Here is a 21,098-nt window from a genome sequence, read left to right as displayed (position 1 = left end):
CCGTTCCCTCATTTACCTGTGCAGGTTTTTTTTTTTACTCGTCCAGTTTCCCAGTTATAAATAAAAGTTGCACTATAAACCAACAACACAGGGGAAAAAACAAACAAAAAAAACCACACTGCCTATAACTTAGCATAGAGAAAAAAAAAATACTGCAATTTACTAAACCCATCTAAGAAAAAAAATAATTACATTTCCAACCAAAATGAGAGCAAATGTTATTATTAGTTTTACCTCTGAATGGTGTGCATAAACATTACACTCCATGTATAGCAAAAATAATTTTATTTATAATTTACAGTCAGGTGAAAATCATACAATACCTCTTTTTTACAGTCTGCACATATTTACAGAATGGGCTATTTTCTTCTTCTTTTACACACATGAAACTGTGCAGGCAGCATAAGAAAAAAATCAAATACAAAAATGTATTCAGTAACCAAATAGGTATCCAGGGCCCGGGCCCCAGTTCTTAGACGGCATTTTTTCCTCTTCTCTCAGTAAACGGCGCAGACTTTTACACCGGCTCGGCCGCTTCGGTTTTGGTCTCCGTCAGGAGCGGTATGGATTGGGAGCACTGAGAAGATGAGTTGTCGGCAGTGGGCTCTTCCTTCACTCTGACTGTGGGGTCGGAAGTGTCGGCCACTTCCTCTTTAACAAGTCTCAACATCGCATTCAGTGGGTTTTCTAGAAGTGTTTTACTAGGGGACGGTGAGCAATCTAAAAAGGAGGATGTCTGAAAGAAGAGGGGGGGAATGAGTAAATGCTGAGAAGTAAAATCTTGTCATTGCAAAGATATAAAGACAAATGTATAGGCGGCTATATGGCAAGCTTTGGCCTTTCCCCCAAGAAAGTGTTACTAGGTGGCGCTGTTCAGAAAAGGATCGCTACCAGTTACCTTTATGGTGTTTTTTTTTTTCCTGCAGTATGGAAAGTTACTGTGAAAAAGCAAAAGTTACTTACAAGACTCAATACATCACGCCAGCACAATGGAGTCACTACACAGTACTTACATTTTTATAGTCTTCGTAGCAGGATGGATGGAAAATCTGAGAAAAGGAAACAAAAACATGTTAATCTAAAAGAAGAACCAGAAAAAAAAACCCTAGGTGCAAACTACTACTGATTAGATGGATATAGATATTAGATAAGATTAGATATTTCCCCATTTCCACAAACCATGACTGAATTGTTTATGTACATAGCCATGTGAGAACTTATTTTTGTGGCATGGCAAATATCAGTTTTGAATGACATTGTTCTCCCTGCCATAAATGGTGCTAAAAAGAAAAAAGTAAAAATATTTTTAGTGCCGTGAAGAAACACGATTCCACGGTATTCATAGTGACTTTTTTTGCAAAACCTGTCAATTTTTCTTTCGATAAACCTCATGCAAGTAGTTACTTATGACAATTGATCACTTTGGAGACCAGTCTCTTAAAAGAACTATAATAGGCTTGTGCACACGCTGCGGATTCCATTGTGGAATTTTCAGCAGCGGATTTGATAAATCCGCAGTGCAAAACTGCTGCGGTTTTTACTGCGGATTTATCGCGGTTTCTATTGCGGATTCCTCTCCAGGTTTTCACCTGCAGATTTCTATTGGAGCAGGTGTAAACCCGCAGCGGAATCCGCACAAAGAATTGACATGCTGTGTAATATAAACCGCTGCGTTTCCGGATGTTTTTTTCCGCAGCATGTGCACCGCGGATTTCGTTTCCCATAGGTTTACATTGTACTGTAAACTCATGGGAAACTGCTGCGGACAAGCACCTGCGGAAACGCTGCGGTTCCGCAGCAAAATCCGCATCGTGTGCACATACCCAAAAATGTATTACCAAAAAAAAAAAAAAAAAAAACGTGAAACGTGTAAACCCACCCCCCTTTTGATCTATTGAAAGTAAAATGAAATACACATTACGATTTTTGGCAGCCACAACATTGCAAAAAAAAAGCAATAAGGAAATCAAAACACTGTATCTAGTGCAAAATGGCATCAGTGAAAAGGTCAGCACAAACAAAAAAAAAAAAAAAAAAAATGCTACGGTTTTAAGAAAATGGCAAAAAAAAAAAAAAATCTTACAAAGTTTGAAATTTTTTCATATTCAAATCGAACCTGTCAGCCGGATTGTGCGCAGTAAACTACAGTGTCAGGTTGGAGCGGTTACACTGACTAAAATGTCAGGCAGCCGTTGGGGGCTTTATTTGGTGCTGTGGCCTCATCTTAATCCTTGTGGGCTTAAATGTCAGATCATTGAATCTTCAGTGACCTGTCTATTTTAAGTACTGCGCTTTCGAAGCTTATATTGTGGTCTGAACAAAAAAATAAATTAACTCCAGCAAAATGGCGGATTCCTTCATATTTTAATCAGTATAACGGCGCCAACCTGACAGTGTCTGTAGTTTACTTGGCAAATTCCTGCTGACGGGTTCACTTTAAAAAAAAAAAGAAAAGAAAGAATCGATACATTACATGTTTGGTATCAGCGTACTTGTACTGGAGAATCATACTGCCAGGTCAGTTTTACCATATAGTGAATATAGTCAATAAAAAAAAAAAAAAAAAAACCAAAAAAACCAAGATTGTGGAATTGCACTGTCACCGCACTTGGATTCCCCCCCCCCCCCCCCCCAGTTTCTGGTACACTGTATGGTAAAATCAATGTGTCACTCAAAAGTACAACTCATCCTGCAAAATAAAAAGACCTCATATAGCTATATTGATGGAAAAGTAATAAAAGTTATGGCTCTGGGAAGGGAGCAAAAACAAATTTAAAACGGAAAATCGCAAGGTGGTGAAGTGGTTAAGAAACGCTCTTAGTTCATTGACTAGTGGGCTTACATTACGCCTCCTTGGTAGCCTCAGTCACTAGACTCCTGCTGATTGGGGTCACCAGTGTCCATGTGGGTCATCTCATAGGAGCGAGCTATTCTCCCATTCAGGTGCGCAGAGCCGTAACGCTGCAGCCAACGCATACAGCGGCGATAGTAATGGACCTGCTATCAAAGCAGAGCTTACCTTTTCGCTGACACACATGGCGTTCTTCAGATGCCACTCCTCCTCCTCCTCATCCCAATACTGCTCAAACTGCTCTTTACAAATGTCACAAATCTGCAAGGAAAAAAGGAAAAAAAGGAAAATGGATGACTCCAGCCCTTTGTAAACCCAGGTGACATTAAGAAAATAAAATAAGTGGTCAATACAATCAGATACCTCATCCGCTCCGGCGGGCCCGGCCGGCACACTCTGAAATTCCTTCTCCTTCGCTGCCTCCTGAGTTTTTAATATAACCTCCTCGTGTACTTTTTCGAAGAAATGACTTTTCGCTCTTTCTTCCAAATCAGCAAATTCCTCAAATTCTATCCAATCCTAAAATGAAAAAACAAGTACGAAAAAAATTAAAAAAAATATAAAATGTTCGCTTTCAGTTTTGCAATAGATTTTCTGCAGCGTTTAAGAGCTTCACGAGCCTCGATGTATCAGATCAGTACTCACCTTTAGGCTGTAGTACCATCTGCGGTGCGTTATCTTCCTGCTGACATCCTTCTCCGTTCTGTTTTGTCGGTAATGCCAGTCCAAATGATCGGCATACACATCGGTCTGAGACTTGGTAAACCTCATCCCACACGAGTAGCACTGGATGCCGGTGTACAGGCGGACTATTGTACTCTCATAGCGGCTACAGGGAGACAACAGAGAGGGGGATTGTAAACTTGGGACATAACTTCACCTTTTACTTGAGGACAAATTTTGAGAGAACTTTTTACTCACTGTTTCAGATCTTCCATAGAAAAGCCAGTGAGGTCGGGAACATCCTGATCCTCCAATGGCTCCTCTTCTTCCTCCTCTTGAGTAGATTGAGTCGCTGCTTCTGTCGCTTCTAGAAAACAATGAGGATGAGAATGTTGCACGAGGTGCCGAGATTTCCCCACATGGACTCTAGGTCCATTATAACCATTTTAATAATGTCCAATCTGTGAACCATCCAATACCCGGAGACAAAATCCAGGGCCTGGCAAAGGTCACAACAAAATAAGCAGCTTTGATTAGGCGTGAACACACATGCTAGAGCCAATGTCCCATGACATTTACTTACGGGAAGAGGAGCTTTCAGTCTGAGACGCTTTTAGTATTCCCGTGGAAAGCAGCTTGGAAAATAGTTCGTTAACATCGAGCTGACCCAAGTGATTTTCTGGATTTGAAAATGTAGGTCCTAAAAAAAAAAAAAAAAAAAAAAGGCAAAACAATAAGCGATGGACACCGTGAAGAGTCTGTACTGCAGTGGTCACTACATCACAAGCAGGAGGATTACAAGAAGGTATCAGATGTCGCTTCTGATGGGAAAAACAGCAGGCTTCATGAAAACGCCAGAACACAGCCTATTTTAAAGGGATTTTCCTCATATAACATTGTGATTGGTGGTGGCTAGCCCATCCATTATTAAGAAAGTGAGGGGCTGAGATGTCGACTAACAGCTGCAGATCATTAAAAGGTTATTCCCAAAATAATTGGTTCCAAAGCCCTTAGCTGCCAAGATTGGTGGTCAAAACCCAGCAGTCAAATCCCGGATGATCAGTACTGTATTCCCTATCCAGTGGATAAGCTTCCATTAGAGGGTCAGCCCATACCAGGGAGTCTGACGGCAGATCCCAACATGGCAGTACTATATAAGATGGGAATACCCCTGCAACATCCAGACTACTGATACGTAAAAATCATCTCATCCCCTGAAATGTGAGGAAACCATATTTGGGGGGAACGTACCCGGCTGGTTGGGAGCAAACACTCCGGTGTTGGTCATTTGTGCTGAGGGTAGAGGTTCTTGGGTAAATGGTGGAGGTTGAGCCATAGTGTCCATAGGCTGAAACTAGAACAGAATGAAAAAAAGAAAGTTATTACAAGCAGCGCGCTTCCCTTGTAACATGTCATTTACTCCTCAGTCCTCGTCAGGTGTAAATTATAGGTAATTAACTCTTATTTCCAGTGCCGGGCATTTACAGGTCATCATAAAATCCCCCGATGAAAAGTGCCTGTATAATGTGAACTCGATCTGAGGTAGTGATGAGCGAACATACTCATGCTGGGATAAGGTGTTATCCTCCATGCTCGGGTGCTGACAGTGTCTTCGGCATGCTCGAAAAATATGTTCGAGTCCCAATGGCTATATGTCTTGTGGCTGTACGACAGCCGTAACACATGCAGGGATTGCCTATATTAGGCCGTAAGACTCGAACAAATTACTAGAGCACGCCCAAAATACCGAGTGTGTCCCCAAATGAAGCAGGAAACTTGGATAACACCTTATCAAGCACGTTTGCTTGTCACGACAGCAGAGTCAAAAGTAAAGAATCAAAGACGGATCAAATATGCAATCATCATATCAAAAGGCGTTTAAGGAGATTGTGATAGTAGAGGGCAAGACTGTGAACAACGGGATCTTTTTGGAACACAACTGTGGTTGGCGGGTATGGGAGTTACCGATCCACTTACTGTCTATGGCAGTGTTCCCCAACTCCGGTCCTCAAGAGCCACCAACAGGTCACGCTTTCAGGATTTCCTTAGTATTGCACAGGTGATAACTGCATCACCTTCGCAGGTAATAATTCCATCACCTGTGAAATACTAAGGAAATCCTGAAAACACGACCTGTTGGTGGCTCTTGAGGACTGGAGTTGGGGAACACTGGTCTACGGGATTGCTGATGTCAGCGATGGTCTGTTATTAGAGCAGTAAAGCATATGCCACACCACTTCGTTCAAACCCAAGATTTAGGACCCCCATTCTGACAACTGGTGGGGAAGGGGACCCCATTGTCGCATGTCCTGTCTAATGACTGTTACATACGGAGTGGATCGGTGTGAATTGTCTATGTCGAGTACTCTTGAGCTTTTCTAGGATTGCATATCTGTACGATTAGGGTACCGTCACACAGTACCATTTACATCGCTACGACGGCACGATTCGTGCCGTCGCAGCGTCGTATGATTATCGCTCCAGCGTCGTAGACTGCGGTCACACGGTGCAATCACGGCGCTGGAGCGATGCCGAAGTCCCCAGGTAACCAGGGTAAACATCGGGTTACTAAGCGCAGGGCCGCGCTTAGTAACCCGATGTTTACCGTGGTTACCAGCGTAAAAGTAAAAAAAAAAAAAACCGTACATGCTCACCATCTGATGTCCGTCAGGTCCCTTGCCGTCTGCTTCCTGCTCTGACTGAGATCCAGCCATACAGTGAGAGCAGAGCGCAGCGGCGACGTCACCGCTGTGATCTGCTCTCACTTTCCGGCCGGCAGACAGTCAGAGCAGGAAGCGGACGGCAAGGGACCTGATGGACATCAGATGGTGAGCATGTACGGTTTGGTTTTTTTTTTACTTTTACGCTGGTAACCACGGTAAACATCGGGTTACTAAGCGCGGCCCTGCGCTTAGTAACCCGATGTTTACCGTGGTTACCAGCGAACGCATCGCTGGATCACTGTCACACACAACGATCCAGCGATGACAGCGGGAGATCCAGCGACGAAAGAAAGTTTCAAACGATGTGCTACGACGTACGATTCTCAGCTGGGTGCCTGATCGCAGTAGCGTGTCAGACACTGCGAGATCGTAACGATATCGCTAGAACGTCACGAATCGTGCCGTCGTAGCGATAAAAATGCCACTGTGTGATGGTACCCTTAGGAAGGACGTAATCGATCCTAAAACTGCAGGGGTCATGTAACAATGAGGAGTTCAAACCTCACACACCAGACTGATCTCTTGTGGCTGGGACACTTTCACTTTATAAGATGACTACACACCTTTAATTTTACAATGAGCCAATAACATAAAATCGTACTAACAGTCGTGAAATGCTACCACCAGCCCGGAGATTTATACCAAGTCCTTATGTTTTGCTGGTGACCGTGCTACATTAACAGAACCTTCAGTTTTCTTCAAGTAAAAACACCAAAGTATATCACTCACCTGTGGATTAGGCTGAAGATTTCCGACAGGCATATTAAAGTGTCCAAATGCAGGCCCTTGTGGATTTTTATCATCAAAGTAAGGTCCAGCTGGTCTTGGAAGCTGATTAGGAAATCCCTGCACCCCAGGGGCAGGTGGACCAGAAAATCCAGGGCCCTGAGGCACATCGAACCTTTGTTCCGGTCTTTGAAATTGCCCAGGAAACACATTTTGACGCTCGAATGGAACATTCTGCCCAAACGGTGGAACATTTTGTCCGATGGATGTAGGTAAGTTATCAAACCGTGGCCCTGGATGTACGCCGGGCACATCAAATCGCGGCTGTGGATTCGGACACTCAAATCGTTTAGGCATCAGTCCATCAAATCGTGGCTGCATTTGCATTGGTCCATCAAATCTTGGAGGGGTCTGGTGCCCGGGTGGACCATCAAATCTTTGACAAGGCTGCCCAGGGATGACATCGAATCTTTGCACGTGGAGTGGTTGGTTCTCAAATCTATGGACTTGTGGATTATCAAACCTTGGTACGTTCTGTCCCATTGGTCTATCAAATCGCATTAAAGGTTGTGGACTTGGGTCAAACCTTGCACCTAGAGGGCCATCAAACCTTGGACCTGGTAGCCCATCAAACCTGGGACCATCAAACCTGGGACCATCAAACCTGGGACCATCAAACCTTGGCCTGGGAAGCCCATCAAACCTGGCATTTGGAGCAGTATCAAACCTTGGACCAGGAGGCCCATCAAAGTGCATAGGTTGACTGGTCATAGTGTCAAATCGCACTGGTTGATCAAACCGCACCGATGTGCATTGAGGACCCTCAAACCTCGGCTGTAGTAATGGTTGGGAAGGTACATCAAATCTTTGAGGCCCTAATCCACCGTCAAATCTCTGAGGTGCTAATCCACCATCAAACCTCTGAGGACCTTCGAACCTTTGATGGCCCTCAAAATTCTGTGGTCCGGTTCCATTATCAAACCTTTGTGGGCCTAACCCGCCTTCGAACCTTACAGCCCCCACAGGCTGCATGCCATCAAATCGTGATGGTGCCACTAGTGGACCATCAAAACCACCCGTTTGTCTACTCTGTGGTCCTTCAAATCTCTGTGGACCTTGTAGGACATCCATCATTTGGTTGCCAATTGGGGGATTAGGAACCATCTGGTTCTGTCCTTCAAATCTTTGAACGAGTTGGTTAACAGGTTGCACAGTCAAATTATCAAATCTTGGAGTGTCAACTAATTCGGTGTTGAAAAGAGGGTCCGCTCGGAGACATGATGTGTCCTCAAACAGCGTGCAGGGCTTTGCAGGAGAATCCAATCTTACATTGGTGTGATCTTCGAATCCTTTGCCGACAGGGCCAGATAATAGGGCTGGGGTCTCTATCAATGGTGTCCTCTCATCGAGCAGGCCAACATGTTGTATGCTGTCCTTTCCAATTCGTGCTTTATCGTCTGCAAAGGTCTGATCGGCTTCATTATATCGGGGTCTCTTGGGATAGGTTTCATTGTATGATGACCTCTGTTCTTCTCTTAAACCTTCAGCAATGGAAAAAAAAATGCAATATGAGGACAAAGGAACTAAAACGGGCCAGAAAAGCAACGCCGACCATGAAAAATGTCAGAGAAAACCCACCTGTAGAAAGCTCACTCTGATCATCGAGTCTCCTGTGAAAATCATGTACTAGCTCGTCCGTGTGAGGTCTTGTTTCCGGTGACATAGCCCTTTGGATCAATTCCTCAAGCTCGCTTTGTCTGGCGTCCACATCCATTTCATCCATATCGAGGAAGCCTTCCATGAAGGGCTGAACCTGTGTTCTTCGAAGCTTTGCTTTGTGCTCGTAATAATTCAACTCGGCATTGGACAGGAGCGGCTGCTTTCGTCCGCCACCCTTGGCATCATCTGTGGGACTATCCCATGCGCTGTATCTTTGCTTCTCTTCTTGGTATAGGAAGAGTTGGCGAATCTGATGAGCCACCACGAGGAACTCATCCTGAGTGATCTCCCCCAATGTCAGACGCTCGTTGGCCTGCAATATAGAAAAATAGTAAAAACTTAGCGTGACAAACTTAACTAGATGCGATCATTTATATCACGTTACCCACTAGGTGCAAGGAATTGCCAGAAAGTATGAACTAAAAACGTTCAGACCCCAAATGACAGGCAAAATTCTCCTAAACACACTGGTTTTCTTCTTAGGTTCTCCTTTATGACACCATACAATAACTTACATGAACACCACACTGCGCACACACAGTATGTCATATGCTGCCCCTTCTCCCCAAATTTCCCAGCTTTAATGCAGAATCTTACATCTACTCTCACTAGATATTCCACGTTTTTAATCTTAGCCATTTACCCTTTCCAGCAATTCGCCCTTGCTGGCACTTGTTAATTCCTTCGGGATTTTTAGATCGGCATCGACGCTGAGCCACGACTGTAGCTTTGGCGTCCGGGGTGAGAGAACGCTCTTGTTTGACCAGCTGTCTCGATGTCTTGCTGGTGTGCTTCTGTTACCCTGATGGTGATCTCTGCTTTGTGAGCTGCAATGAAGATGTGGGATTAGTCATGGAAGACACTTTTCCGCCCCATTATCTAGTAAGGCGACCTGTACATTACTTACGTCTTGCTGTCTTCCCAGCCGGGCCTCCATCTCTTGCTGGTTTTTGCTTCTTGCCAGTTCTCCACATTCTCTTTTGGCTCAGAGCTGGACCTGATCGACGTCTGAGTGTCTGGATCCTGCGATCTTTCCTCCGAGCTTTTCTTTGGCCTCCTGCTATCTCGGGCATCTATCTTTGGGATTCTTTTACTTCGCTCATCTCGTGTGCTAGGTGCAAACTCTTCCGAATGAGACTGTTTCCCGCCAGGTTGGCGCACTTTGCCAATTTTTAGGAGCGAAGGAATTGGGGACAGGCTTCTTTGCCTTCTTTTGACCGGCGATCTCCTCTCTCGCCTCTTGGGTGACAGCACTAGTGATCGAGTTTTTGGGGAGCGCGATCGTGATCTCTTCCTCCCGGGTGCTCTGCTTGGTTTTGTAGTGGGCTTGTCACCGTCATTCAGGCTCGGCTCACTTTTCTGTATGCCGTTTGCAATCTTGCTCCGGTTTCCTGACTGGCGATGATCAGACGATTTGTGATCCTCTTTTTTGTCAGTGCTTCGCCTTTTTTCCTTTATTTCTTCGGGTTTCTCATCGGCTTTGTCCCGGAGGTGCTTGCGTAGTCTTGGGTCTCGCTTACTCGTGTCAGAGTCGGTCGATTTCGAGTCCTTTGAATGCGATACTTTAGCTTTCATAGGAGAAGGTGACTTCGATTTACCTTTATGGTCTGTATATGCACTTTCCCTTTTGGGCAATTTATCGCTCGTCTTGCTCTTTTCTTGCTTTGTCGAGCTTACTTTCTCGGCAGCTGCAGGTTTCGCTGGTTTAGGCTCAGGGGGATGTAGGATTGCTTTGACTTCTTTTTTAGATCCTTGATCCTTAGAATGTGTTGAATGCTGACTATTTCGGTTAAGTCGAGGGTCTCTGGTTGGCACGGCAGGCTTCTCCACGGGCTGAGGAGGAACTGATGCTTTTCCTTTGTCACTATGAGTGGAGGTGGGCAGCGAGGCCTTCAGAGACAGGTGAGGAATCTCTGGCTTCGGAAGTACTGAGACAGAACTTGAACTGCTGGCCTAGATACAAAAAAACACAACTGTGAACATTTCCATACCTCCATTGCAGATTACACTACATCCCAAGCTGATCGGGCAGGACAGAAGTAGTCTTTTTAGATTCTAATAACCGTACATGCAGGTATTTCGAGTGTCGCCTGCATGAGGCCAAGCCTCCGTAACAGATATTGATATATACACTAAGTATTATATCCCCACACACAATTTATCATGTAATCTGTGCAACTGGATGCTGACCAAACTGGAATCCAGTGTCTAAGCTGGGTTAAACCCCTCACTCACCAGCTGCGCCTTTGTTTGCTCCAATTCCAGTTCCAGCTTCTTTTGCTGCAGTTCTAACAACTGTTTCTGCTTCATCAGCAGCTGTTGCCGAATGACCTGCTCCTGCGACAGCGCCGGCTTCTGCACCTCCACAGGTTTCACAGGTGGGACACGAGGTGCCGGTTTTGAAGTTGAGATGGCAGTTTTAGGGGCTTCATCAGACTATTGATTGAAAAAAAAAAAAATGTTTCAAAAATATATAGGATATGAGCAAAACACTACCAGTGGGATAGAAAAAAATTATTCTAATTTTTCTGGCAGACAAAAGGAAAAAAAACAAAAAACAAACAACGTAAATGCATTTCCTGGACTTACTTTGTTAAGGAATTTGGGGTTCACATGGATGCTGGGCGAATTGATATTTGGAGGTAAAGGTTTGATGGGCCACGCTGGGTCCACTTGCTGGACCCGTACATCGAGTGCATACAGTTTTTTGGAGGGAAATATTTCATCCCATGTGGACCTTAATTTGTATAAACTTTTCCTAGTGTTTTCATCCACCTAGAAACAAGAGAAACATTGTGTATTGACCGTGCACTGGACAAACCGCAGCAGATTCACTTTCAGGGCTCATTCAGACGGCTGTGGATCTCGGGCCGCAATGTATGGACAGGTTACGGCTTTCCCGAACCAAACCGTGACCACTCTGCATTAGTGGTCCGGGATCGGATCAATTTGCACAGGCGTCTGCATAAGCCCTTACACGTATTTTACTGTCTGGTACTGCATCGTTTTTGCCTGGTGTATTTCCACCTATTCTCCCAAATATGCGGTTTGCATTATTTTTTTATGTGTATTTTGGAGCAGAGTTTTACTCCTAAATCCTTTTATATAAAACCCCCTGTTAAAATCTACAAACATTTTACATAAGATGATTCAGGCTGAAAACTGTATATACTCTTGTTTCTGGCACCTCCGTTCCCGAGATATTGCCCCCCTCTTTCCTGCATGTAAACTATTCCTCTGCCAATCTGGCACGTTTATCAACTCTTCTGTGCCACGCCCAGTTGGCTAAAAGGACTAGATTTACATAAAAGGAAGAGGGATTAACATCTCAGGAATGGAGAGGCGCAGAAACTGAAAGAACATTCAGGAGAACATAGAAAAATATTTAGAATTGAGAGTCCTCAGTGGTTGATACCTTTTAATGGCTAACTGAAAAGATGGATTATTTTCAGTTAGCCATTAAAAGGAATCAACCACTGAGGACCCTCAATTCTAAATATTTTACTATCTACTGGCTAACACGGTACAAGGATATATCTTTTCTGTATCAGGATAATACAGGCAATTTACACCAGATTAAAGAAAATACATACATAATGATGGCAAATGCCAGAAGAAAAAAAAAACCCCGACAATGCCTGAAGAAAGATATAAATGGCTGGTCCCATGTTACAAAGTTACTGTCAAGTTCTAATTCACTCAAGGCTAGATTAGGATACTTCCTTCACCAACACTATAAGTGAGTTAGCCAGGTGGGCAGATGGGCGAACCCCTTAACACAGAAGGACCCGTCCGCTCTACTGCAAGGTTTATATTAGCAAATATCAGCACTTCCAAGGATTTTGCTCCTAAAACAGACCACTCAGGTGTTTGTTTTTTTTATTGCCCCATTTGTTAGCAATCAGTAATGTGTGTAAGGAGTGTGTTTTAATACTTACCATTCGCTGTCCTCTGCCGTTTCCTGCGCTGCTCCGCTCCTCTCCTTCACCTGTGACCACAGCTCTGGCTTGCCTCATCATCCAGCCTTGTTTTAGGCCTCAAACTTACATAGAGAAAGTGACGTCTAGTTCACACAAGTCACTCTGAGCCGACAGGTCACAACTGTGGTCACTTGATGCAGTGGACCGGAGTGAAGCTGGAAACGGCTGCAGACCGCAATTGGTCACCATTTTAATGCACTCAGTGATTGATAAAGGGCAAAAAAAAAAAAAAACGCTGTGGGGCTTTAACTCCCAAGTTTAAAGGAGTTGTCTGGTCTTTTGTATGCAGCCTACCAAATTGTCACAATGCCTGCAAATTGCATATTTGCGGTCTCCAGGCCAGCCGCTCTCATCGCAGACATCGAGAGAATATTGACTGCATGGTGTGGAATCAGACTTCGTAAAAGACTTGACAACCCCTTTAATGAGTATAGTTATAATTTACCTTGGCAATAAATGTCAGCTGATAGACCCCCTGTCCAATCCCAGCTTAAACTATAGGGACACACTTGTCAGGGAAGGCCCTAGCTGGAAAAGGAACCATTAACAAAATTACTACCCACAGATGGGTGCTCCTGAATATTGTCTGTTTAAATCACACTGAAAATGCAATTATCAATGTTGGCAGCTATAAAATGGAAACAGTAACACCCAGTTGCCTAATTACTCCTATATCTTTCCCCAAAAACAGATATTGGAAGCACAAGTATACACTAAAACAGACATCAGGAAAGCGGAAGGGTCCTCTAAAAAGGTTGTAAAAAATTAAATTACAACCCTCCCAGTAAATGGCGCCACTGTCGTCCATGAGCCATTCCTCATTGTAGCCTGGCTTCACCACAATATTAAACCACAGTCTCACAGACAAACAACAGAACTCAGTCGAGGGTCTCAAGAGAGGCCTGGATGTCTTCCTGGAGCGTAACAGACAACAGTGGGGCCGTTTCAGGGTTGGGGGGGCCACAATAACAGCATAGAAAATACATTTCATGATTACATTAAAGTGACCAGAACTACAAAACTCCCCACCGCTCTCCAGCCCCCCTACAACACAAGGTATGCAGTCCCCCCTTTATGTGACAAGAACAGAGGTAGAGTGAACATGAGAAAGAATAATGAATCTATACCTTTTCAAACACATTAACAAACGTGGAAACTATGTTTTTAGCAAACGCTGTTTGATAGTTTCCTCCGACATTTTTAACAATGGAGTCCATGAGATACATGACTGGAAGCTTCTCTGTACTAGGCGCCTAGATAAAAGAAAACTGGTAAGTTTAGTAGGACATAAACCATTACCCCATGTCAGATCCCATCTGTATACAAACCAAGGATTAGATATACGTTACGTCCCATACATTACTAGAGGACGGGAGGCTGGAGATTATACATTAGTGTTACCATCACGTCATTGCAGCCATTGCTTTCTATGACATCCATTTTTTTTTTCTAAATTATTATTTTGTGTTAACAGTTCAGTTATCAAGCAGCGCTTGTTTCAGGAAATCCATGGCCGGATAGCATTGCTCTCCACATTTGCGTGCGTCCATCTGGCAACAGCTGAAGATACACTTAGTAATAGCAGAGTAAAGCTGCATCTTCCAGAGCATAGTCCAGATGTGTACTCGTCCAATGTGATCGGTAGCTCTCCTCCCAGACATGTGTCACCTGTTACATCAGTCACATTAGTCACCAGGACGTGCTTAGCAGGTTCCTCCAGTCGTCCTGCTCCCACCAGAGGAACAGCAGCACAGTCCAGTCCACATTTAGGTTTATATCTGTGCGTCCATTGTTGTGTAAATGTGTTTTAATAGCAAGCAACTGATCCGAGAGGAAAGCAAGCAACGTAGAAAAAAGAAAAAAAAAAGGGGACTGCCCAGAATAAGAAAAAACATGGCTGCCCTTTTTGGCAAAAATCCGCACCATACCCGTTTACAGCCTGTGTATAAAGCAGAGAAAAGCAGCCATGTTTCTCTAATCATGTATGACCCCTTTAAAGGGCTTCACCTCCACCGCAGCAGGTAAATGACCTGGTCTCTCCCAGTCACATATTCCCTGAAACCGTCCACGAGACACCAGGTCATGTACACAGGTGGGGGCAGGATCTGCACTTTAACATCTGTGTTAATAACTATAAAGGGCAATCATTAACCCGCCCTTCCGTAGCACAAAAAAAATGAATGTAATCTACAAAAAGGAGAAAATATGGCCGAACCCTGAACGTGACATTACATAATGGCAGAAGGTTATCGACTAATGTCCAGTAACCTGACCCCCACCCAGATATATAATTTACCTACAAAGAGAAACCTTATGGCCTCAGTAACAGAAAATAATGTAAAGAGTCAGCATGGCAACAACTTGTCTCATATAACCATCTGGATAGCTAAAGAGAAGACCCCCCCTCCTGCCATTATCACACCAACTTCTGCCCCAGCCCCCGCCGGCAGCAGCAGGTATCTTGTGAATGGAACACACAGCGTACAATAGAAAACAATGGTAAATAAAAAAGACAAATACATATTTGATACATTTTATTTGCAGTTTGCAGCATACCAGTCACACACGGTAAAGCCATTTATTGAATAGATCGGTGAACTCATACTCAACATGTGGTTAAAGCATGTGGGGTGGGGGAGGGGAGGACCCTGGCAGCGCCGCTGACAGCTACAACGTGACTATCGATGACGCGGGCACCCAGAAGGCTGACTCACTACATATCATACAAAACCTTATCACTACCAGAGATGGGGGAGGGGGAATATACTTCAACTACAGGGAATATACCTCAGCTACCCGTAATACTACATGGCATAAACGTGTGGCCTCATCCAATGTCAGTCTACAGATCATTAAGGGGGAGTAGGGGGTCTACAGTTGTTTGCAAATAAGTTACTGTTTACTGCATAATGAAAAGTTCGGCATCTGATCTGATGCTTAACGTGGAAATTTCTAGCTCTCTGCTTGCTGTCAGTGAATAGGAACACAGGTTACATCTGGTAGCAAAAAAAAAAAATACATCACAGACCTAACCCAAACTACAGTTGTACCCCAGGGGAAAAAAAAGCCACCATACAGCCCAAAATATTGATCAGTAGGCGGTCCTGGTGGAGAGACTCGCTGAAAGGACAAGGCAGAAGTGCTCAACTAATACACAAGCTATCGCATGGTGGTGCAAAGGTTCAATAGAGACCGAAAGAGTGGGGGGTCCAAGTTCTGGGGGTCTTCTGCTTGGGGCCTCACCAATCAACAGGGCTTTAAAAGGGTGATGACATCAGAGGCTTTTTAAAAATTTAGTTACACTTAAAAGAGATTTTCCCAAGATCAAGTTATCCCTCCGCCACAGCGGTCCAGTCTCCAGTTATCAAGCGAAAGTATGAGGGGTGCACATATGTGGCCTCCGCCGAATTCATTGTCTATGGGACTGTTTGAGAAGGTGAAGCACAGCACTTGGCTACTGTCTCAAACGGGCAGCGTTAGGGACGGGTACCCCTTGTTGTGGTGGGATGGCTTTTACTTTTTATTTATCGAAATCATTTAAACTAATAACCCGATATTATTTACATGTACTCTCACTGTTTATTACAGGGCATCAGCTCATTTTGTTTTCAGCTCTGGTTTGGGTGGACCGCTGAACACATTGTCTATGGGACTGTTTGAGAAGGTGGAGCACAGCACTTGGCCACTCAAATGGGCAGTTAGGGTCGGGTACACCTTGTTTTGGTGGGATGGCTTTCACTTTATTATCTAAATCATTTAAATCTAGAACCCGAGGATGTTATCTACATCTACTCTCACTGCTTATTTACTTATTACAGGGTATTAGCTCATTTCGTTTTCAGCTTTGGTTCGGGTGGACAGCTCTGCCCTATTTAGGTCAGGGTACTACAGGGCCCATTCTCAGGATCGGAGCCGGTCCCTCGGGTCGGCCGATTTGGGGAAAACAAAAATAAAGCTTAGCAAACAGTTCTCAGAGTTTGTTACATTTGTATCCAGTCTGGATACTTCTCCAGGCAACAATGTGTCTGTCTGAGGATCATCTAGACAAGATACCATAGTAGCAAACTCAGCTGGGACAACTATTCGGTCAGGATAGGCTTTGGCCCTCCAGACTGTCCCCATCCTATGGCAGAAAGCAGAGAAGCTGAAAAGTATTGTACAACAAAATTACACCAAAAAGATGAAGAACTTTTCACTTTAGATTACGGGGTTGTCGGGCATTTACGTTCCCAAGAATTCCACAAACCAGTAGGAAGCAGATGGCAGTAACACGTAAATTTTAACACCCCTGTCCTCTACCTGCACTACAGCCAGTGTACAGCGAGGCTCTGGGGTGGCCAGTATGGATTCCTTAGGAGTCCGGTTACACACGTCTGACATTCAAGGCTCCAGTGCGGCCCGGCTGCCGTCTCCTGACCCGAACCCCACAGCCCTGTATGAGGCTGCAGACCAGGGAGCCTGGATACCAGGAGACCCCTCCGGATTCGGGCCTCGAATGTCAGGCACGGGCTGTACCCATTCATATTACCAGTTTTTGGCCTAGTTCCCTACAGATTTGGGGCACTGTAGACTCATTACTAAATGGCGGACGACCCCTGGGAGCTTATTTACAAAAAACTGGAGTGTCCCTTTTGAAAGGCGGTCGGATGCTTTCTGGTAAAAAGTTTCAAAAAAAGTCATCAGCAGTTTTGTTCTCTAAACCCCCCCTTCCCCTTGACGGTGGTCTTCTCTGGATCTCTCGCAGTCAAAATGGCGACTATCACGTGATTTACTCATGAGACCGCGGAAGATTCTGCTGCCTCATGGACAATTATAGCCCAGCTGTGTAGCCTGCTCCTTCCTCCCTCGGACACCAACATGGAGGCCTTTCAGCACTTACTGGACCCAAAACGTCTCGTGAGGCCAAAAGTACAAAAGTCACAAAGGCCTGGTAAATCATGTGACCTACATGCACCCCAGGAGGCGGTCACATGAGTAAATCACATGACTGCCGCCATTTTGACTGCACCAGACTCAGAGACCTCCATTGTCCTGTGCAGCAGGGAAAGGGGGTCATTAAAAAACTATATATATATATATATATATATATATATATATATATATATATATATATTCAGTTGATGACATTTTCAATAACCTTGCTAGTAAATGGCTGACCCCTTTAAGGGCAACATTTAAAGGGAATGTCTGTGAAGACCTTTAAGGCTTCCATGGAATAGGACCGTGCGGAGCGGCGGCCATTGCTGGGATGGGACATGGACGGCCTCTCCCTGTACTATGGCGAATACAAGCAGAAGATCTGACTCTACAGAGGTAAAAAAAGAAGCTAAGACCAAGGGGGGGTGGGATGTGGACCCTCTACCTGCCCCTCTAAAATGTGATCCCTTTAAGCCGCCATTTTGGAAGCCCCCCGTGAGCCAAGAAGGGAACATAAGGGGTCGATGCGGGGTCCTGACCTTAATATGGGGGCAGCGAGAGAAGGAGAGCGGAGGTAAAGATGGCCGACACGTCAGAAAGCGAGGCCGGGCGCCATATTGGATGGTGAAATCAGGGCAGGGACAGAGAAGGGGACACGGAAGAGAAGAAAATGCTTTAGTCATAAAAACCTTAGCGATTTGCGCTTCGATAAGAGTGACGATGTCCCGGGCGAACTGCACGTTCTCCTCGGCGAGGATGGTCAGCATGTTGATGTGCGGCTTGCTGTTGAAAGTCAGGTCCTCCAGGGAGGACTGGTAATCCCGGCAGGCGTCCTCTCGGGCTTCGTCGGCCGCCATGGATGACAGTAGTGAGGCAGTGTGTTCCCCACCCCGGGAGTCCCTACAATGAGGCGGGTGAGAGATCACAGCATGGTGCGACACAGAGACGGCGGCGGCCGCCGGGACTGCTCCGCTCCGCGACTGGCGACGTTTTCTAACAAAATGGCGTCGGTCACCGCCAGTCAGGAAAAAAAAAACTACCACAGGGCAGCGACAACCCTCACTGCCGCGTGTGATTGGTCGGAGGGAGACGTTACGCAACGAATAGGCGTTTACCGGGCACGCCCACTTTGGTGACATCACGCGTTATGGTTTAAGATTGGTTGCTATGAGAGTTTATTTTGCATAGTAACCGGATAGGGGGAAAGCGCTGAGTGCGGGCCTGGATATGTGTCAGCGCCTGCGCAGTCTCCTCCCGAAATGCAGACCTACAGGACCACCATAAACATTCATAGACCCCCCAACTGAATACAGACTCCAGACAGACCCCCTCTATGTAGTCAGACCTCAGGCCAGACCCCTAAATAAACGCAGACCTCAGGCCAGACCCCTAAATAAACGCAGACCTCAGGCCAGACCCCTAAATAAACACAGACCTCCTAAATAAACACAGACCTCAGACCAGACCCCTAAAGAAACACAGACCTCCTAAATAAACACAGACCTCAGACCAGACTCCTAAATAAACGCAGACCTCATGCCAGACCCCTAAATAAACGCAGACCTCAGACCAGACCCCTAAAGAAACACAGACCTCCTAAATAAACACAGACCTCAGACCAGACCCCTAAAGAAACACAGACCTCCTAAATAAACGCAGACCTCAGACCAGACTCCTAAATAAACGCAGACCTCATGCCAGACCCCTAAATAAACGCAGACCTCAGACCAGACCCCTAAATAAACGCAGCTCTGAGACCAGACCCCTAAATAAACGCAGACCTCAGATCAGACCCCTAAATAAACGCAGCTCTGAGACCGGACCCCTAAATAAACGCAGACCTCAGACCAGACCCCTAAATAAATGCAGACCTCATTCCAGACCCCTAAATAAACACAGACCTCAGACCAGACCCTTAAATAAACTCACACCTCAGACCAGACCCCTAAATAAACGCAGCTCTGAGACCAGACCCCTAAATAAACGCAGACCTCAGACCAGACCCCTAAATAAACGCAGACCTCATTCCAGACCCCTAAATAAACGCAGACCTCAGACCAGACTGCTAAATAAACGCAGACCTCAGACCAGACCCCTAAACACAGACCTCATTCCAGACCCCTAAATAAACGCAGACCTCAGGCCAGACCCCTAAATAAACGCATACCTCAGACCAGACCCCTAAATAAACGCAGACCTCAGAACAGACCCCTAAATAAATGCAGACCTCATTCCAGACCCCTAAATAAACACAGACCTCAGACCAGACCCTTAAATAAACTCACACCTCAGACCAGACCCCTAAATAAACGCAGCTCTGAGACCAGACCCCTAAATAAACGCAGACCTCAGACCAGACCCCTAAATAAACGCAGACCTCATTCCAGACCCCTAAATAAACGCAGACCTCAGACCAGACTGCTAAATAAACGCAGACCTCAGACCAGACCCCTAAACACAGACCTCATTCCAGACCCCTAAATAAACGCAGACCTCAGGCCAGACCCCTAAATAAACGCATACCTCAGACCAGACCCCTAAATAAACGCAGACCTCAGACCAGACTCCTAAATAAATGCAGACCTCAGACCAGACCCCTAAATAAACGCAGACATCAGACCTCTAAATAAACACAGACCTCAGGCCAGACCCCTAAATAAACACAGACCTCAGGCCAGACCCCTAAATAAACGCATACCTCAGACCAGACCCCTAAATAAACGCAGACCTCAGACCAGACCTCAAAATAAGCATAGACCTCAGACCAGACCTCTAAATAAACGCAGACCTCAGACCAGACCTCAAAATAAGCGCAGACCTCAGGCCAGACCCCTAAATAAACACAGACCTCAGACCAGACTCCTAAATAAATGCACAGGCCAGACCCCTAAATAAACGCATACCTCAGACCAGACCCCTAAATAAATGCAGACCTCCGACCAGACTCCTAAATAAACGCAGCTCTGAGACCAGACCCCTAAATAAACAGACCTCAGACCAGACCCCCTATATAAATACAGACCTCAGACCAGACTCCTAAATAAATGCAGATCTGAGACCAGATCCCTAAATAAATGTAGACCTCAGGCCAGATCCCTAAATAAACGCATACCTCAGACCAGACCCCTAAATAAACGCAGACCTCAGAGCAGACCCCCAAATAAACAGACCTCAGAGCAGACCCCCTAAATAAATGCAGACCTCAGACAAGAACCCTAAATGAACACAGACACTAGACCAGACCCCTAAATAAATGCAGACCTCAGACCAGACCCCTAAATAAATGCAAACCTCAGACCAGACCCCTAAATAAACTAAGACCAGACCCGTAAACCTCAGAGCAGACCCCATAAATAAACACAGACCTCAAACTAGACCCCTAAATAAATGCAGACCTCAGAGCAGACCCCATAAATAAACACAGACCTCAAACTAGACCCCTAAATAAATGCAGACCTCAGAGCAGACCCCATAAATAAACACAGACCTCAGACTAGACCCCTAAATAAATGCAGACCT

The 21,098-nt window shown here is 45.2% G+C and overlaps 1 protein-coding gene across 1 annotated transcript; it reads right to left on the bottom strand.

Annotated features, from left to right (window-relative positions):
- Positions 1-268: 268 nt before the first annotated feature.
- PCF11 (PCF11 cleavage and polyadenylation factor subunit) lies at positions 269-18,605 on the bottom strand. Its single transcript, XM_077298657.1, has 16 exons — positions 18,269-18,605; positions 13,790-13,915; positions 11,272-11,457; positions 10,918-11,118; positions 9,590-10,635; positions 9,326-9,509; positions 8,602-8,995; positions 6,967-8,504; positions 4,766-4,868; positions 4,098-4,214; positions 3,773-3,881; positions 3,497-3,680; positions 3,215-3,370; positions 3,020-3,112; positions 1,014-1,049; positions 269-736 (listed from the first exon to the last, which is right to left on the bottom strand). The coding sequence occupies exons 1-16, from the start codon at positions 18,434-18,436 to the stop codon at positions 518-520; spliced, it is 4,860 nt and encodes a 1,619-aa protein (XP_077154772.1). The 5' UTR covers positions 18,437-18,605; the 3' UTR covers positions 269-517.
- Positions 18,606-21,098: the final 2,493 nt, after the last annotated feature.

This window comes from Ranitomeya variabilis, chromosome 3 (assembly GCF_051348905.1).
Source record: "Ranitomeya variabilis isolate aRanVar5 chromosome 3, aRanVar5.hap1, whole genome shotgun sequence".
NCBI lineage: Eukaryota > Metazoa > Chordata > Amphibia > Anura > Dendrobatidae > Ranitomeya > Ranitomeya variabilis.
The sequence above is the reverse complement of the archived record's forward strand: the minus strand, read 5'-3'. Positions and strand labels throughout refer to the sequence as shown.